The sequence below is a fragment of the Dryobates pubescens genome, chromosome 2 (genome assembly GCF_014839835.1).
Source record: "Dryobates pubescens isolate bDryPub1 chromosome 2, bDryPub1.pri, whole genome shotgun sequence".
Classification (NCBI taxonomy): domain Eukaryota; kingdom Metazoa; phylum Chordata; class Aves; order Piciformes; family Picidae; genus Dryobates; species Dryobates pubescens.
In genome coordinates this window covers 32453707-32474410 of record NC_071613.1, presented here as the reverse complement: position 1 = coordinate 32474410, position 20704 = coordinate 32453707, and the positions used below count along the sequence as shown (strand labels likewise).

The window sequence follows — 20704 nt, the reverse complement described above, 5'->3', positions numbered from 1 at the left end:
TGGTCGCTGCACACCCTTCAGGGGCTAAAGGGTTTGTTCAAGGTGTACGTATAAAAGAGCCACACTACAACTATTATAAAGAATACAATCTGTGTAGAAAATCTAGGTGTAGCTTTGACCTTGGATCAGTTTGGCTTTGTGGGGGGAAAGACTGGAAAACCCATAGATTTCAAACTTTCCAGAAGGAGTTTCTGGAAGAAAACCAAACTCACTCAAAGAAATTAAAATCAGGGTATCAGGTGGTTTGTGGCTTGCTGTTTGGTTTTTTTTTTCGACAAGAGTGTTTACATCTGTTAAAGAACAGTAAAGAAGAAATAAGGATGTGCGCAAAATTAAGTATGTGTTATCCTACACACACTCTAGTACACAGAAAACCACTGTCTGCTAGCATTAGAAAGAATTATCTTCAAAGTCTAAGGAAGACATGAAAATTGCATGACATTTCAGTTCCCCAGGACACCTTAGGAGCCTGTGAAAAAATGCTCTGCATTTAACTGACAGCCAGCAGGATTATTTTTTTGTACATGTTTTCTCATGCTTTTCTAGATACAGTTTATAATTCCAGTGATTATCGGAACTCAAGGTGGTTTAAATAAAACCCGGTGGATGATAGATAATATATGTATGTGTACACGTGTGTGTGTTCATGTGCACATGCACATGTGTGTGATGGAAATCCAAACTGAAAATAGGACACAATTAACAGATGCTTATATTGCCAAATGCCTGTGTTACATGAACAATTTCCCCTGCTCCTAAAAGAAATAAATACAAAAGGTACACAGAGGAAAAAAAACCAAGCCACATTCAAGAGAAAATCTGGCCTTCAGGTACTATAAATGAAGTCTGCACCATCATCTACAGGAATTCAGTATAACATCAATTCACTTAAGTCTTACAAATAAAGACCATCTATTATGCAGAGCATTTGACTACTTCCAAAAAAATCCTTACTGGACACTTAGATACAGACAGAAAACATGCGTATGTCATATGGCCATGGGTCTCTTACCAAAGAGCATCATTGTTTAAAAGAGTTAAAACAATAATTAGAAGCTAACAGAAGACTTGAGTAAATGTGATTAGAACACAAGGTATTTGCTAATAGCTCCAGTTTTAAGACATGCTGCTTTCAACACATTCAATCCATTAATATAGGAGAAAAGCCAGAAAACTGAGGGAAATGCAGACCATCTGCTCAATCCAGATGCAGTAGAACATGCTTCTTACCTCCAAAGCTATTTACCAGCAACAAATTGGGATAAGATCAGTTTAATCCTCTAACCACAGATAAGATTTTTTGGCATCATATCATCATGAGTAAAACTGAGCTACATTCATTTGAACCAAAAGAAAACTTTGCCAGTTTTTCTCACCTTTAGCATCTCTCTTGGCATAAGATGTCTCTAAATAAAAAAATAATAATCTAGAAGAAACAACCCAGATATGGCAAATGTTATCGAACAAGCAGCCAGTAACAAAATCCTCGTTCCTCTGCTGGTATGTTCCAAAGATGTCTGATTTAACCAACAGGGTGATTTAATTGAAACATTTAAGTTCTAGGAAAGCCACGGTCTGCATATATGCAATTCCTTGCCATACTGAACCCGTTTTAATATACAGACCCTGTGCCTTAAAAAAAGAAATAAGCAGTAGAATGTCTTACCTTGAAGTTATGAATCTTCTCGTATTTTGGAATATGTTCATTTTCTTTCAGAGTTGCTCTTCTGACAAGTGATGTCAGCTGTGAATAAGCAAAGAGTTTAAGAGGTTGCCAGATTGTCATAGATGACTTCCTAGTGCCCAGCTTCATCCCCAAGGCCGCTATCAGTAAGTCTTGCTGACGGCTCTCCTGCTTCGAGTTGTGCACCCCAAACCGATGCGCTTTCTGCCCCAGCCAGCACTCTTTTGATGGCATGCTGGTGCTGACGGAGACGAGGAGCAGTGCCCGGAGCGACCTGCGCCCTGCGTGTATCAGACTCGAACTGAACACCGAGAGAGGACCATTTCGGGAGCCTAGGCTGCTCGGCAGGGCGGCAGGGCCATGGCAGGGCACTTCTCGCCGCGCGGCTAACTCAGCGAGGCTGATTCCGCGCCGCTCGGGGGCTCAGGCCTGCCGGTGGGCGGCCGGCGGGCCGGGCATGTGCGGCAGCGGCAGCCAGCGGCAGGGGGGCGCAGCCCACAGCCGCTCCCTCCATCAGCGGCCGGCGGCGGGGCTGCAAGGACGCGCGCCTCGGACCCCTCCTCCCGCCCGCCGCCCGCTCCGGGGGGGGCGGGGCTCGATTCGGGGCGGGGCTCAGCGGAGAGGCACCGCCCCCGGGGTGAAGGCCCGCCGGGGCCCGGGGCTGCGACACCGCGGCTTCCCGTCCACGGCTGGCACCGGGAAAAGTCCCTGCGGGAGGGCTGTCAGCGAGGGAGGAGTCATGCACCACTACAAAGCGAGATTTTTCTGGGGTGCAGAGCGTGGGGGCGGCCCCGGGCATCCTCGGGTGCGCGCAGTGAGCAGGGGCAGCCCCGGCGCACGTGACACGCACCGGCTGTCTCCCGGTCATCTCGCCTGACAGGATGGGAGTAGCATCCCTCTTTCCTTAACATTTTCAGTGCTGTTTATATAAAAAGAGGCTTGTCAAACTCGCATCATGCAACAGCCTCTTCTAGTAGGGATGTGAACACAAAGGCCACCAAAAGTTAATTGCAACACCTTTTCTACGAAAGACCCAAATCTCGAAGAGCTGTGGTGCCTCTCTTTACCGATACACAAACAATAAGGTAGCTGACACATAGTCTCAAACTGCACTGAAACCTAAGTTGGGACAGATGCAACAGATAATCAAACGTACACAAGACAACCTGGTCCTCACTAGCCCTCAAACAAGCCAAAGGAAACAGATTTCACCCACTCGGTAAAGCCTTGAGCTTGTTGCCACGGGAGCTGAAGTACAACGGGCTCACACAGACCAGGCAGACCACTCCATATCCACTTGGAGCTGCTCATCAGGGCAGCCGAGCTCAGGGAGGTTCTTCAACTGCATGCTGACAGCTGGAAGGGGACACCGTGACAGTCACTCAGCTCCTGCCCTTCTAGTATGCGTATGCTCCAAGCATTTGTGAAGTGACTTTGTCAGAGACTGTAAAAATGGATCTTTGGTCCGACTTCCTGTGCCAGTGATTTACACTGTAGGGCTGACCACCATCCTGACACCTAGAGCACATGAGGACCTCTCCACGTGCAGAGCCTGCCTGTGCTGCTAGCCAGAGCGCAGCCCTCCCTTCCCTTTCTCACAGGCTGCGGCACCACAGTCACACTCCTTTCTGCAGCAAAGGTATTTTTATCTCTCATGACTCAGTAACAACCAAAGACAAGCAGACTTTGTCGCAGGCTTCTGGGTGGATTTGCTGCGTGGTTTGCAGCTGGATCACACTGTTACCATTTAGCTCAATCCTGCCTGTGCATCTGAGAGTAATGCTCACCATGCATCCCTTTATTCCCTCGTTGCCAGTACCTTGTCTACAGGTTTTAAAAGTCTTCTGGGTTTCAGCATGGGGTCATGTTGCAGAGATTAAGCATCAATGCGTGTGCCTCACCAACAATGCAAGCTAATTAATAATAATCAAAACACAGGCTCTAGATGATACAGGATGAAGCTGTTGAGTAGAAGTAGCTCATACAGGAGCCTTAGGAGTATCTGGCTCAATTCCCAATTTCAATACAAACAATAGACTGGTGGATTCATCCTACTGAGAAATACTTTTCCAACGGCTACCTCAATCTGCCTTTCTTGCTTTTAACTGCTCACTTCTGCTGGTAAGCAAATGCCCCTCTCACATTTTTCTGCACATGTGTAACACTTTATGGCAATAGGAGATCAAGAAATATGAAGTGAGGAGTAGGAGATGGCAAAAACTGACCACCTATGTCAAGTGTGAGAATAGTAGGCAGTCAGGGAGGAGGAAGCAAACAGGCTTTTGACCTCATCCTCTCTTTTCTTTCTAGCTTTCTTCACAGTTTCACTCCTAAGACCTACTTCAAGTAAAAATCCTCTTGGAACAAGGTGGACCTAAGCCTGCTCCAGAGGAGTCACCCTCTCCAAACAACTTTTGAGTAACAACAGGCTTAGGAAGCAAATAGTGAAGTTCTGGAAATGTATTTTTGTTAGATGTTTCCTTGGATGTGAAAATTTATCTTATTTTTTAAAGGGAAAAAAGTAAATCACCAAAACTTTGTATTACAAAATAACCTCTGAAAATGGAATTTTTTGGAAATAAGTAATTCAGCAATTTTGAAGAGCACCTTTCCCATCAGAATCAGCTCTTATTTTTTCATATATGTCCACTCTAGAAGCAAGAAAAAGCACTGTGAGTTTTCCTTTTAATTGTTGGTAGTGCACATTTGTGTTTCTTGACATACTTGTTTGTTAATCATCATCTTCCTTTTTGTTAATTGTGAAGAACTGATTTATTTTCAATGGCACTTTAGAGTCACGTTAGTAGAAACAGATTTCTGGATCCTAGAAAATTAACTCTTAAATTAACTCTTAAAAATGCCAATAAAAAGGTAAACAAAACTACCCAACAGGGAAAGGTCCTCTCTCCTGGCTGTCATTATGAAAATGTGTTGTAATCTGGAAAGTAGTTATAAGATTATTAATTTTAATTCTAACATTACTTTGTGTTACAATAATCTAGCTCAGACTACTTATTGGTTTTACATAAATCAGCTTCCCATTGTTCAGTGCAAAGCATTTTGTGTTGTCGAAAAATGAGAATACTGGACTCACTTACATTTACAGCCCTTCTTACATACTATATGCAATACAGTTGTGCACACCATAAACCTGGATTGAAAGAAACTTAAAGCCATAAAGGTAGAAACTAAACAATTATGAAAAACATATATTTGCTATCTATTTCCCCAACAAAGTAGTATTGTAATTAAAATTCATACAACTCCTTTGAGATGATAATTCTTTAAGGCATATGCTCATTTCTCTGCCATTGCCTGCAAATTTGACATTGTGAGCTACTGCTCTTAACACAGCTCACTTCCAAAGCAAAGAATGAAATTCCTGTGGTGCACACCTTCCTAACTTGGGTCATTGGGCAGGCCCAGATCTTTAATATACCAGGAACTGAGAAAATAAGAGAGAGAAAGCCACTGTCCACAGGTAGCCCTAATCATTGCAGAGATGAGTCACCATCCCTGAGAGCAAACAAATGAAGTCATAGACCTGGGGGTTCAGCTCCTATCTTCACAAAGGTGTACTCTTCTGACAGGCTTTCCTGCTTCAGGTGCTATATGCTGTCTCTATTCTCAGCCTGCAAGCCTGCAAGTCCTGCTCTTCTTATACCCTTGGCTATTTCATTTCAATGCTTGCCCCCCACCAGCGGCTCCTGCACTCCCACCTGCCAGCAAAGCCTCCTCATTGTAGCCCTTTCGTTTTCCAACAGTTATCTTTATAATTTGTTCTATTTAGACTTGTCTGACATCTATGGGACAATTATTAGGCACTGTCTATTCTCTCCCTCTTTTTCATCCAGTAGGTATCTGGGGAGGGAGTCTTGTCCCTTCCACTTTTCAAAGCAAAGTCTTGATAGCATATTTTAATTAATTTTTTTGGTTACACGCATTTGCAATCATTGCATGTGTGGGGAGCAATGTGTTGCGCTGACTTGAGGAGGAGGGAAGCTATAGAGCTGTTTTTAAAATATTTAATTTGAGGGCATGATTTCACAGAGCTAAGGTGAACTGAAAATGGAACAACTGGAATTAACAGCCAAGCAACCTCTCAGCAGAGCATGGAACCAGTAACAGCCTCTCAGTCCTGTTTTCTTGAGCACTCAGTGCTAGCTAGATAATGTATGCATCTTTTCTGATACTAATCTCACAATCAGTAGGTCTTACATGAGGACTCCACAGAACTGATGTCAAAGCCATCCACAGCTTACAGTAAATTCCAGTTAGTCACTCTCTGAAAAAACACTAAGTTTAATCCAGTCACATAATTCAGTCAACATTGTACACATTGTCTTTCTAAAAAGACAAATCAATGCATTCCCATTTGATAAGTAATAAATGAAAATTAGTCCAGAAAACAAACAAACAAAAATTCAAGTCAGGTTAAGCTCACAAGTCCTAAAATGCCCAGATCAGACCTCCTGAAGCCCACATGCATTTCCAATATAATGCAGGGTTTAGTTTCATGACCACCTGGCTCCTCTCTCAAACACAGTATCATGTTTTCTTCAGTATGAGAAATGCATGTGCAGTGTACTGCAGGGTTTTCATTCTCATATGCTGTTTTCATGTTGTTATGACTAAATATACCTTTATTGTTTCAGACTTTATATGTAACATGATTCTTTTCCTCTAAGGAATGTATTTTAATAATATTAACCAGCAGGTATATTGCATGCCTTAAAAAACCCACAAAAATCAAAGATGATGTCCCTATTGTATATATCTCAAGACACAAAATATTTGGTTTGCTGTGCAGTTAGCCACTACGTATTTTTGTCATATTTTGTTTCACTATAACACTAACTTAGTGAAATGTATATGTTCAGAAAATCCTTCCATGCCTGAACATTTTATGAGCATATTTTATGGGCTCAGTACATGGTTTTCAAAAGCTAATCAGTCAGATTGTGAAACTGGGCCCAGTTTCCTCAACGCTGTTCTTGTCAGAGGCTTATTTCATGCTAAATATAATTTTCCCAGTCATATCTCTCACAGAATTGTTCCAAGGGGGGGATGGGGAGCCCAAAATTTTACTTCATATTGAAAAGTGATGATAAGCTGTTTTCATTTTGTATTCTTCACTTTTAGACATGCTAATGCCAGGCATAGCCTCTGCCCACAGACACACGGTGTGAACGGAAGGTAGGAATGCTATTAAAAGACAAGTTCAACCTGAATCCTGACATCTCAGAAGCTGAATGGGAAGGACCATAGCATAGCCCCAGCCACCAGGACAAGACTTCTCTTGCTGCCATTCCAACACAGCCACATTTACTTGGCACACAGACAGCATCAGGCTCCCACAATGCTCAAACTATACCGAGATCCTCACACAGCTCTGCTTTGAGTCCACAGTTACCCACAGGGGAACTGGGGTTTAAGATACGGTTGAACGATGGAAACTTACTGCTGAGAAAAGTACTGGGGTTTATAAAAAAATTTTCCAACTGGACTGGCTTCCTGTTAACTCAGACCTTCCTACTCCCAAGCCCCCAGTGGGATACTTATCACAAAATACAAAGAAATGACTATTTATATATTTAAATTTTTATTTCTTATAAAAGCTTATGTGATTTCCACAGCAAATAAACTAAACAAGTAAAAGCATCTTTATAGCTAGAATTTCAAAATAATTTATTAGAAAGTGTTTTAATTAAAACCTTCACTGAACAAATTCAGCCAAAGTGTTGGCTTGGTTTAAAGGATGGTTGTTAAATTAAAAATAAATAAATAAGAGTTTAAAGGATGGAAAAAATGTTGCCCAATATTGCTGCTAGAAATTACTGCATAAAAAGTGAGTTCATTTGGTAGTGTATTGTGCAATATCATTAGAGTGTGCTAGCATTATTTGGGAATATTTTATGTTTGCACTGATGTGCTTACCAAAAACACCCTGAAGTGCCTTTGTTCTCATAATAAGGAAACAAAAAAACCAACCTGGAATGATCTTAGGGGAAGCCAACAGAAAAGTTGTTTTTCAGTAGCTTCAGTCCTATAATCTACTGGTCACTGCAGCTGACTCAGATCTAGGTCACCCGGATTACTTTGCTCCTAGTGGCATGACGTGTTGTAGGTTTGCTCCCGGCAGTTACCAGCATGGGCCGTTGGAAATGACAAGTCGAATCTGGCCACTTGCAAAAAGCATCCACTGTGACTATCCCTCTTTCAATAACTGACAAGACAAAATCAATTAACATTTACTGTTCTGGATAGTGGCACAAAAGCAAAGCACTTTTCAGTGGCAAACAACACATTTCTTTCCTTCGGGAGGAGGCTATTTTTGTATATAACCATGGAGCTAGCTGTGGCAAAAATAAAAATCTTACAGTACCTGCAGTAACAAGCTCTGTTCTTGCTCTGGTTCTGCAGGACTTGCTAACATCAAGTGACTTAGCTTTTAATGAGCTCAGCAACTGGCCCACTGTGTCCACTGAAGGCGGACAGGTAACACTGGGAATTTCCTTCACACTTCATAGGTATAAATACCACTACAGAGGTGTACGTGGACATGTGAGAAGGCACACAGGCAGGGACTCTCCTTGCTTTGCAGAAGCTTGTTACCACAACCCTGCTCTTTCCTCAGGAAAACAACCTGCATTACATGGGGACCAACCACAGCCAGACTTTTTACACACAGAATGGGAGTAGGAGCTGGCAGAGCACAGAAGATTCCACCTCCCTTCCTCAGGGGGCTGGCAGCACAAATGTTCCCCAGGTAAAGTGTACAAAACAGTTCATGAGCAACCAAAGAAGCATCACAAAACACCAAAATTTGCCTCCAGTAAATCCTTCAGTCTGTCCTTTACAGCTTTCCTTTAGTCTTTTCCATCCACCCTTCCATGCTTCCATTCTTCACAACTTTGGTTTAGATCTATCCTATCTTTCTCTCCTCCTGCCAGGAGGAAGGTGATGGATGTGGAAAGCTGAACAGCGAGTTAAAACACTGCCTGTGATAGGTACTCCTCTCTCCAGAAAATGCAGAGGTAGAGAGACTGGGAGAACTGTTCACATAGTTTAACTATTGCACCATTACACATTGCTAAATTAGGGCTAGAGAGGTCTGTCTTGCAGCTGTGAGACCGACAGGACAAGGAGCTGATGGAGCAAGGAGAGACCTTCACACTGGCAAGCAGCACACAGAGGCTGTTCCATCTCATGCCAATTCAGTCAGCATTTTCTATTTCAGTTCTGCTGTTGTGACTGTGGTATGACTGACATTCAGTGCAGCAAGGGGTCACTCCAGTAAAATCCTCTTGACTTGTGACATGTCAAGGGAGACTGTACTCCAAAAAGACCTTAAAAGTCATTTATAAATGCCACAAGACAATGTGCTCCATAGGAATGGTAACAGTCAAAATGTAATTCAAATGTGCAGCTGCACAAACGCTACTGTTCTGGCAAATACTCTGTTGCTAATACCATAACATCGTAAGAGGAAATGGGCTTTTTAGGCTAAGCTTCTGAAACCACAAGGTACTTGTGATAGTTTTCTCATCTGACCCACAATTTTATACAGATTTCTTCAGATAAAAGGTTAAAAAAAAAAAAAGGGGGGGGGGAAAAAAGGAAGCGAGAAGACACATCAGAAACCTTAAGCTTACCCCTTGAGGATGGACCTTACCTGTCTCCTAGTGAAAATGTATTGATGGTAGCCAAGATGTATAAAATCATTTGAAACACTTCCCATATGATGTTCATTTAAGAATTGTATTGATAAAGCAGTTTTTACAATAAACCTCTCTATATTTTTTGTACCTAAAAATGTGTACACTTAGGGATAACAACAATCCTGTAATCCAAAAATGCTTTCTATTATTGTGTTTATTAGGTAATTCTAATTTATTCTCCTCATGGAATAGGAAACTTTGGCTACCATATTTGGCATAACATGGGCAAGTGGTATGGAAATTTCTTTTTATGTCTCATTAATATTTTCCTACCTGATGTATAATACTTACTTCACATTAGTCCAGTCTGGCAGCCTAATGCATCTAATATTAGCCTTTTTTGTTGTACACAGTAATTCAATTTAGAGTGATTCAGTGTATGCTATAATTGAAAACTGCAGCTCATTAATTTCTAAACACTCTTTGTATTTCAGACTGCACCTGCTCTGTGGCACATTCTCTATTTTGAATCCATCCACTTCTTACTGAATAAGCTATGTTGCTATGATACACGTGCCCTCACAGCTTCTTTCTCCAACATACTTTCAGTCCATAATCATACTTAGCATAAATAGACTAAGAGTGCAAAGTTTCCCAATACTGCCTTAATTACTGATTCAACCCATGAATCAAGGTGAAAACAATTTTAAACCAGAAAGAATAGTAGAGTTATGACACACACACACAACATTCCTACAAAATCGATGATGGAGAAAATCTGCTTACAGGCCACCTCACTGCAGAAGAATGACACAATTGGCTAGCCCTTAGTGTCCTTCAGCACTCCCTGAAGACTCTGATTACCAGTGTTCTAGGTACATATGGGTCCATGGATGTATGTGTACCAGGGCTTCAGGTCAAGCTCTACATTAATTTCATACAATACAATTAGGCAGACTTGTTGAGTTTCTCATGTAGGCTCCCAAGTCCTTGCATAAATCTCTATTTAAATCAGGACTGATTTGAAACTTGCAATGAATGAAATCAGAGTGGAATTGGCAATGAAATTATATGCTCATCCTAAGGTCAAATTATTAGTTTATTGACCCTCAGAATCTTCCAATCCCTGATCACATTCTCAGAAAAGGCTTGTTTTACATTCTGCTGACCAGCGTTCCTGTTTTCTCATTTCTCCTTTTCTATGTGTGATTCATTTTTCCTATTTGTTTGCTCTTAGTTTCCTAATTAACATTTTAAACTGCCTCTGTCATGAAAATTTTCATATAAGGGCAGGAACCATACCATTTCTCTAGAGGAAGCTGTAATTGTTAAAAAACCTTACTTGAGACAGGCACTCAAGAAACCATCATCTCAAATGGTCAAACTAAGCATTTTCAAAACAAATTTAAATAAGGTCTTGATTTGAAAATGGAATCATTTTGAATGATTCAAACTGGGGCTAGCAATGCCACACCATTTCATAAATTAGGGCTATGCCAATTATTTACCTTTTTGGAGAGAGGCAGTCATTGGCACATAGACAACTTAGTTCTGTATAACCTGTTACACAGGACTGTGTGGGTTCTGTTTTGGTTGGGTTTTTTTAGGTTTTGGGTGTTTGGTTTGCTTGGTTTTGATTGGTTGGTTGGTGGTGGGTTTGTTCTAGTTTTGTGTTGTTTTGTTTTGTTTTTGTTTTCTCCCACCAAGTCTTTGGTTTCTTGGAACATAATATTTAGTTTATGCCAGCTGGAATACACTGCTCCTAGTAACTCAAAATTCCTGACATTTGGGATTTCAGAGGCACATGATCTTTGGACAGAAGGTCTTTGAGTATAGGTCAAATCAAAGCAAAAGGACTAAGTTTGGAGTATAGTTCTATTTCTTAAATTCACTGGCAATGAACAAAATGTTTATCTAACAACTGCTTTCTTCTTCCTCAGTCACATTTTTCATCTCTTGTTACAGGGCAACTTTTCATCTGTACTGCCACCATCAACTAGCAATTTGAGTGACACTGCTCATAAGATTTCTAACACTGAGGTAGTTTGAATTTTCAACAATAAAAACAGCCCAAGAGAATTAACCCACAAGCCCCATTAAAAAAAGTACCCAGTAAGCTCTCAGCATTATTAACTTGCAGAGCTCTGCTTTCCCAGTTCCAGTGTGTGACAAAGGTGACTGGCAACTTCTAGGCACCAGGCTGCAGGTCTGCAACAAATGCTAGCAAAGTTTTGGAGGCTGGAGTGACTAAGAAGCTGTCACTGAAAAGACTGAGCACTTCAAACTCTGTGAAAGATAACAGCACAGGATAGTTTTTGCAATATTTTTGCATTTGTATTAAACACATTGTTAACTCTAATCATCACCCAGTTCTCAGAAATTCCTGAATGCAAATATAATTCACTATTGTATTAACTTTGGGAAGTGCTTCAAGACTTTTTCAGCAATGTGAAATCATCAGAAATCTTCAACCAATAAACTATTTGATATATGGTATAAAGTGTAGAGCTTTAAAAATATTTCATCATACATATAAAATGGAATTAGTAATACAGTCTCTCATATTTTCACAGTTCCTCCACTCTTTTCTCAGGAAGGGGAAAAGCTACTTGCTCTAAGTGCTACTAATCTAATTCACAAATTGGAAATCATAAAAAGACTTAAGTTGCATTATACTTTGTGATATGAACTCAAATAGGCAAACTATTTCAAACTCCTTTAGCTCTATACAAATGCAATTAATAATCCTTACTAAAAAGCAATATAATCTAATGAATTTGACTATTAGAAACACATCATCCAGTAGTTATCTTGGAAGCTGCATGGATGCAGGGAATATCAGTGCTGAGATTATGAGGATTAGAGCAATAAGTGTTCATCAACCAAGAAGCAGATTTTTTCAGGGTGATGATTCTTACCTTGCTTAAACATTAGGACTGCAGGCACTGTGAATGCCAGAAGCAGTGCTGTCTCTAACTGCTGATGCCATGCAGAAAAAAAGGTTAAATATAGAAAATTTAATGTTCTAAAAGTTAATGATCAAAGGAAGACTTTGCAAGACTGTCAAGAGTTGCTGTCTTCACTGATGATGAGGGTGACAGGCTTGAAGTAATATAAGCAAGCAGTTTATTGAGCTTATTAACAAAACTATTCTCCTTGCTTTGTTCAAATTTAGAAAAGAAAAACACTCAGAGACTAAAACTAAGAGCTAGAGACTAAAACTTTGCATGAGAAGTTTTATCTGAAAATACCTTTTTTCTTGTGTAAGACTAGAAGAAAAAAAAAAAGCTAGAACAGATTGGCTTTTGTGGAATTAACTACATACATGATAAATGGTTGGTGGTTGTTTTATTTTTCTTTCACAGTTTGTTTCATTTAGGCACCTCTCACTACTTCTTTCTCTGCTACCACTTCTAAAACAAGCATTTTGCTCTTCATGGGTCTTAAGGGTTTGGTAACCACTTATGAATGGGCAATTATTAGTGGAGCAGATGTGCCTGCCTGTCAGGGGATTCTCTAACCAAACAGGTGTGGCTTCACACCCTTTCCATCTTTGTAGAGAAGCCAGATTACATGCATTTGTACTTTTGAATATGCAAAAAGTGAACAACATAAAATGCTTCCCCCTCTTCCATTTGCTTAAAAAACCCCACCCCCCCAACTCCTCATTGCAAACATTAAGGGAAAAAAGGGGCTGATATTAATAATAATAGAAGTATGAAGAGAAAATCCCTGCTAGTCAGGCTCAGCATAATTTACACAGGCTATACCAAGCTGCAGAAGCTATAAAACACAAGACATGTTGGGTATTAGTTAGTAGCTAAAGGTGCTACCAATCTCACTTCCCACAGCCCTGGCTTTTTCTTGGGCTTCTCATATTCAACTAGCGACCAGACCTGATCTTGCCCAGTTTATGAGATTAGACACAATTGTGGCCCAAGGTGATTATCACCAGCTATACAGCATCACATTATAAAGTCTAAGCAAGGTAAGAAACTTGTAAATAACAAAATTATCCTTTTATTGGGCTTTTAATTCAACAGTCCAGTCTGTTTCCTGTATAAGTGATTAGTAATAGAAAATAATTAAGAGATGCCAGATGGGAGAAAGACTCAAAACTCACACAGCAAAGGAAAGGGAACAACAAATGAGGGTGCTGCCAGCTAGCAACCCACCACAGTCCCTTACCATCCAGGAAGCTCTTTGCATCAGCAATAAATGACAAACACACACCTGCTTTACACACTGCTCTGAAAGAGATTCACCTCCTTCTGTGGCCACTGCATGGATTATTCAGTTGGCAAAAGGCATAAAGTCAAGGGAAACTACAGGGTGCTTGTTGGGGTTTGGTTTTTACTAAAAAAAAAAAAAAAAAAAGGTTCCTTATGTATGGCCATGAGACCTTCCCACCACACATCTTTTTTGAAACCTCAAGTATAAAGCCCATAGGGAGGATAAGCAGCAAACTCTTACAACATGCTAGGACTGAAGCCATGATAGCTTTCCAGTGATCATCAGGGGGCTTAGCTGGACCTATGTATTTCTGGGTCTCATCTACAAAGATCCATGAGAATGGAAAAAAATACTTCTCCCCCTCTGAAGAGTGCCCCAAGAAAGCTATCCTCTTTGGCTCTTCAAAGGCTAAGGGCAATTGCTTCCATCTTCCCCGTGATCCTTCTTGCACTAGCCTATCCCAGTTAGAAAGAGAGGAAACTTCTGTCAGTACACATGAAAGAAGCTAAGGCTATATGTTACTTTTTGAAGAGCATTAAAATGTAACCAGATCCAAACCACCAAGCACTACAAACCCTGGAAAGAACTGCTGGGGAAGGGTTCACGCTGACTTAGCTCACAACACTGAGAAACACAAGAAAGAATAATAGCTTATTCATTGCTAATGGTTCCATTTATCAGTAACAACATAACCAGTATTCTTCAGATTTAATTGCACAGCAACACCACTGCTTTACAGGCTTTTTAACAGTTAGGTATACTACTCATTTTCCAAAGGCTCAGACACAGGGCATACATGGAGGGTAATTACTCCCACACTTTTGCTGAGGGTCTGGCCTGTAAGTCTGGGGCACCATACCCCCTGATTTCCCATGGCAGCTGCCTGTCCCAGTATAATTAGACGCTGGACTTTCTGAAGACTATAACTGTGTACACATCTCACATGCCAGATCATAAAAGTACTCACTTAGATGAAAAAAACAGAAAGTAACATGAAAAGTTGTCTTGCCAGCAGTCAAGTGACTTGTACCTGTGACAAAAGGCTGAAGCAGGATGCTGATCCTCAGCTGTGCTTACCTACAAAATGAAGGAAACCTCTCTACAACAGTAGCATCACGATGGTGGGGGGCATGCTATGCATTTGTAATGCAACCTGACCTAAGCCTCACTGTCTGATGTCTGTGAAGCCTTCTTTGGTTTGAACCTTGTAATACTAGACCAGCAATACACAGTCAGGCTATCAACAAAAGCAGGTGACTTTCACATTAATCTCACACATTTATGCGTGAGCACAGATTAATGTGCTTTGGAGGCAGGCAGGTAAGGTCCTGCATGGTTAACTGGAATCGGCTGCAATGTCATTTGTAACCTGCAGGAACTAACAGAGCACAACTGAGCAATGACCCAAGCTGACAAAGGAAGAGAAAAATAAAACAATTTGGCCTGAAAAAAACAGGGGAGTTATGAGACCATGTTTGGTACTGGAGTTGAGGTACAGGTCCAGTGAGAAATTCTTAAAAAACAAGTCTGGCTTGCTAATTTAACCTTTATAATCAAGAGATACTGAAAAGAGAAAACCTAGATTTCTGAGACCTGAGGATAACATGAACAAAGCTTATGCTTCATTTGGAAGCTCTGATCAATTTATATAATCTTTTTAGTATATCAGTTTTATAACTCTACTGAACACAAATAAGGGCTTAGGTTACTCTCCATGACTGAGCAGAAAAACCATCTTGCAGTTTGGAGAAAAGACTTTCCTTTATGCTGATGTATGCACATGTGATTAGCTCTCTTTTCTCAGGACTTAATAAACCCATCGTTAAGTTAAAAACATACATGCTTACAAGAAGTTATCACAACCATTTGCAGTCTTAGTTTGAACTGCAACTGCAATATATAATGACACTAAATCCCTACTGACATAAATGTTAATGCATAGAAAGGGAAGATGCAGAAGAGAGATGGGGCAATCTCTCCAGAGTTTGATGCTGCAGCAGCTACCTAAAATACAGGTTTGTCTTTCATCCTGCTAGGAACTTTCTTGATATTGACAAAGTTGTGCTTTGAAGTCTCTGTTGAAAGATGGGCTAAACTCAGAAGCAATAAATAGAATTTTTTGCCTTCCATAGAGCTATGTTTTATTTATAGATTACATTAAACTTACAGAGTGATTGTCATGGACACCCGCGCAGGGACTGCAAAGGAACATTTGTGAGAAAAGAGTTGACAATTTCCTCAAGTTAACCCCTGGGATTCTTCAGTGCTCAGTCTCCTGTGTCTTTAAATGTACTTTAAGGTAAACATTTATTAGTTGCACTTTTAAATATATTATTGCTCTCTTTGATATAGCTGCAGCTTGTCTAGAGTTTTATACATTACACACTCATCTCTTCTAATAAAATCAAGTTGATTCAAGTAAATGGAAATAGATAACTTCCATCATCAAGAGTTCTTCACTCCTCAAAGTACACTCTTTCCTGATTAAGGCCACATCTTCTTTTCAGTTCCTATTGGTCCCAGCATTGGCATTTTTTGGTATCATTGTTCAAAACTGTCTTTCTCCATCACAGACCATGCTAAGGGGGCTTATGCTTCTACGACAGCCTATCGTAACTTCCTCAGCTACATTTTTCTGGTGTCGTTCCACTGAAAGCTAAATAAGTCTTGGTGAAGAAAGGCTTATAGCAGATCTGACTTAAGAGATTTGACTGAGAACAAAAGCAGAAAAGCAGCAGTGACATTTATATCAGTGTCAGTTCAAGGCTGGAAAATGAGACTGGTCCCTCTTCAAGTATGACCCTTGATTTTGTATGTTGAGGCTGCTAGGAATCCACTAGAAATGCAAATAACTTTATGATCTGGATTACCTTCAGAGGCAGGCTTAAAAGCACATTCCCTACCAAAATGACACAAATTTACATTTCCAGATCTCCTTGGCACAGGGTTGCAGACAACCAGCCTTCACTATGGAGGAAAAAATGGTATCACAACTAACGTCATTAAAACAGAACAAAACAGAGTGCTTTTGTTGGGGGACTGCTGCCACAAGCCTCTCAATTCTTTCAAAATGTAGGAATTTAACTGAATGTAGTACAGTCTACAAGGGCTCTTTAATTGATTTGTGATCACTGAAGTTTCTTCAAGAAACACCAAAGTAAACATGAATAAATGTGATTCAGGCACCATCCTAACATTAACTTCAGCATTTCATTCCAAAAGATGGAATAACTTACAACTAATTATTTAATTTTCTCATAACAAATACCGAATCTTGCATAAAGCACTCATACAACCTCTTACATTAATGTCTCAGAAGAGTGTCAAAGTGGAAAAAAATAATGAATCATGTTTTGAAAGGTTTTTGAGAAGAACATTGATACATATACCTAGGTATTTACTAATTTCTGAGAGCTACCATTTTAAGAGGTATTTAACTGAAACAAGTCGTCTGCTCCAAGGCCACAATTACCTTGGAGAATGTTCAGCGATCCGTCAGTATTCAAAGCACAAAAGAAACAGCAAATCTTGCGATACTGGGCATTATTTCCTCTTCCACACTAGGCCATACAGACTAGATCCACAGGGGAAGCCTTCTTTCAAATGCATCTTAGCCTTCTCTTAACATACAGACCACAATATTGCCTTTTTAGCATGGCAGCTAAAATATCTGTTTAGGGCACTCGAGCATAACAAACACTCTCCTGTTTTCGGTTTCCATTCCTCTAGTTATCTCTGACTACTTATTAATTCTTTCATAGGTTATGAAAATAATAAATCATTAACCAGGAATTTTAATTTTTAATATATACTTGTATATGGTAAGCAATCAAATTCCTTCTCATAAACAGTGATGCACATGCTGTGCAGTGAATTATATTCTCATACTTTTCCTATTAAAAACTGTATCTTAAGTCAGAGCACACAATATGGACTCTTGTAGGGCTCAGTACTTAGGAGCAGTGAGATTTCTGTCCTACAATCCTCATCTGATGATTGCATAATTTTGTCCTTTCATCTTTTAGGGTCTTTAAATCCTTTCCCTATACTAAGACTCCTTTTTAATGAACTGCATATGACAAGTCACCCAACACATGCTGAACTCCTCTACTATAAACTAATTGATAAAAGAGTGGGGAACAAGTAAAGTGTTACTAGTGCATGCTGGGAGGCATCTAACACAAATCTGTGCCACTCCCTACTACTGTCCCACACCAAATTGAACACTACGTGAAGTCATCTTTAAAATTTCATTCTCAAGTCTGGGGTATGTTCTCTGGCTGACCAATTTTTCTCCACTTGATTTTATGGCAGAAAAGTAATTACTTTCCCACCAGCTGTTCCCCAGTCAGAGCATGTGTCTCTCCTTTTCTTCTTCTGAAGGGTTTATCTTTCCCACATCACCCACACATGATTAGGAACAGTCACAGGCACAAAGTTTAGATCTGGATCTGAAGAGTCTGCAAATCTGGGAACGCATTTTTGCTCAGGATGATCAGCGTTCAAGACACAGATTTCTTCCTTTTTTTTTTTTTAAGGAGGAGCAACCATATACACTGCAGGGAAAAGCTGTGACACTACAGTCTGTATCATAGAATAGTCTGGGTTGGAGGAGACCTCCAAAGGTCATCCAGTCCAACCCCCTCTGCAGTAAGCAGGGGCATCCTCAACTAGGTTGGGTTGTCCAGAGCCCTGTTGAGCCTCACTCTGAATATCTCCAGGGATGGGGCCCCAACCACCTCCCTGGGCAACCTGCTGCAGTGTTCCACTACCCTCATGGCAAAGAACTTGTTCCTAACATCCAATCTAAATCTTCTCTTCTCTAGCTTGAAGCCACTGCCCCTTGTCCTATCACTACAGGCCTTTTTAAACAGTCTCTCTCCATCTCTCTGGTAGGCTCCCTTCAGGTACTGGAAGGTTATTATCAGGTCTCCTCAAAACCTTCTCTTCTCCAGATCAAACAACCCCATCCCCGTCAGCCTGTCTTCATAGCAGAGGTGTTGCAAGCCCCTGATCATTTTTGTGGCCCTCCTCTGGATCCTCTCCATCAGGTCCATATCCTTCCTGTATTGAGGGCTCCAGATGTGGTTGCAGTACTCCATGTGAGGTCTCAACAGGGCAGAGTAAATTGACAGAATCACCTCACTCTAAAAATATTAACCAGCACATGTTCCAGTATGTATCCCTGAGGGACACCACTTGTCAACTGCTCTCCACGTGGACTTCAAGTCATTGAGCGCTACCCTCTGGATGTGACCATCCAGCCAATTCCTTATCCACTGAACAGTCCACTCATCAAGTCCATATGTCTCCAATTTGGTGAGTAGGATGTTGTGGGGGGGGGGCTGTGTCAAAGGCCTTGCAGAAGTATCAGTATAAAATTGGGTAGTGTTGGATGATAGGTTGGACACGATGATCTTGAAGGTCTCTTCCAACCTGGTTTATTCTATTCTAAAACTTGTAAAAGTGGTTAATTGCCAACTACTGTACCCTGCAGATATTTTTTATCCTCACCATGGTGCTAATGGGCTACTGTTGTAGCACCCAGATTTTTCTTTGCATTGTTAGAATTGTCATATTCAGTGATAATATCTTTGTATTGGACAACAGGAATCATTCTGCCATCTCTCCCACCAAAAAGAAACAAAAAAGTATTTGACCTGTTTATAAATGTTCTATAAGAAAACTTCCTTACATCATGGTTACATGATTCACAACAAGGCAAATACTATGTTTCCAAGTAAATATCAATAAGCAGAAGCCTGCACAGAAAATGTAAAATTACTTCTGTGCAACTTAGTAGAGGATATGTACATTTTATTATTATTTTATCAAAGAAAGCTTATAAACCAACAGAGACTGAGTCTTCTGTTTAAATGGAGATGTAATCTCTCCTGTGTTCCTTGCTGCTAGCATGGCTAGCCTTTTATAGTAGATAGGCTTTTAAAGAAGCCAGAGAAATATTTCCTGCAAATTATTTATCAAACAAGTATATATATCTTGTTATTTCCATTTTTAAAAGACAAAATTAACCACCATATGTGATTCAGTTACCTGCCTGTACCAGCCAGTCAGTTATATTCACCACACTGAACCTGAAACAGTTCTAAGAGGTTGTCAAGGTGACAGCTTTAGTTGGTGTGCAAGTAGTTGAGTCTCCCAGACAGTGGTGAGAGACACTTAAAGCCTACAAAAGTCTCCTCTTGTCACCACTCCTACATCGCACATAGCCACCACTTATCACAAGACACTCATTCAGGCCACCACCACCTCTCTTCCCCATCCCGTACTTCCCATATCCTGTGACTTAGAGAAGAGAGAAAAAGGATTTGGCAAGCCTTAGCTAGACGCTGGGGCTTGTTCCAAATGCTAAAGCTGCTACTGGGATGGGGTGTTATTCATGGGGTTGAATGCCTTACTCCCCCTGGAGATTTGCTGGGTGAAATGACACTGGGGTCTGTGTCACTTTCCAGCAAAATCTCTGACAGATGTAGCAAAGATAAAGATAGCCTCTGCTTCACTGCACAGTAAAAAGAATTATGCTCTACCTTCTCTGTGCAGCCACAGGTAGTAATCCCAACTGGATAATGACTTGAAAATTAAACTGAAATCTCCACATTTAAGGATACTGTGATGCCTGCATGCCTCATTGTGTTCACATCAACATGGTTCCAAGACAAATAGAGAAGGCTCAAAAGCCTGCTGTTGAACCATACTGCAGATGAATCCACTTTAGCTGTTTATAACTTCCAGACAAATGGGGTGAGATGTTGTAATTACATGATCAACTTCTCTAAAGGTTTTTCACCTAAAATTTCTCTCTGTGATAAATATTTAATAGTTATTGAGCTATTTAATGAAAAGATGTTTCAAAACAATATATATGCCTTATTGATGAGTCTGACATAATGCCACAGACAAAACTAATGCTATTCAGTAATAATCACTGAAATGCCTTTACTATGAAATTTTTCTCATGAGTCTAAAAATGTTGTGATGTAACAGCATTCTGTTGTCACTTGAAAGCTGCTAAATGCAGGAATCATTACTTTTACAAAGAAACCCAAAGTGGCGAGTTCCAGTTCATTATAGCAAACTCTCTATGATAACATAAAAAAAAAGCTTT

The 20704-nt window shown here is 40.4% G+C and overlaps 1 protein-coding gene across 2 annotated transcripts in view; it reads right to left on the bottom strand.

The window, feature by feature from the left end:
• CHN1 (chimerin 1) overlaps window positions 1–20704 on the bottom strand; it is a 100198-nt gene that overhangs the window by 30863 nt on the left and 48631 nt on the right. For both annotated transcript variants that reach the window (XM_054174292.1, XM_009906647.2), the window contains one exon: window positions 1667–1744. In XM_054174292.1, the coding sequence (XP_054030267.1) occupies window positions 1667–1744 (78 nt within the window). The remainder of the gene's footprint in view (window positions 1–1666; window positions 1745–20704) is intronic.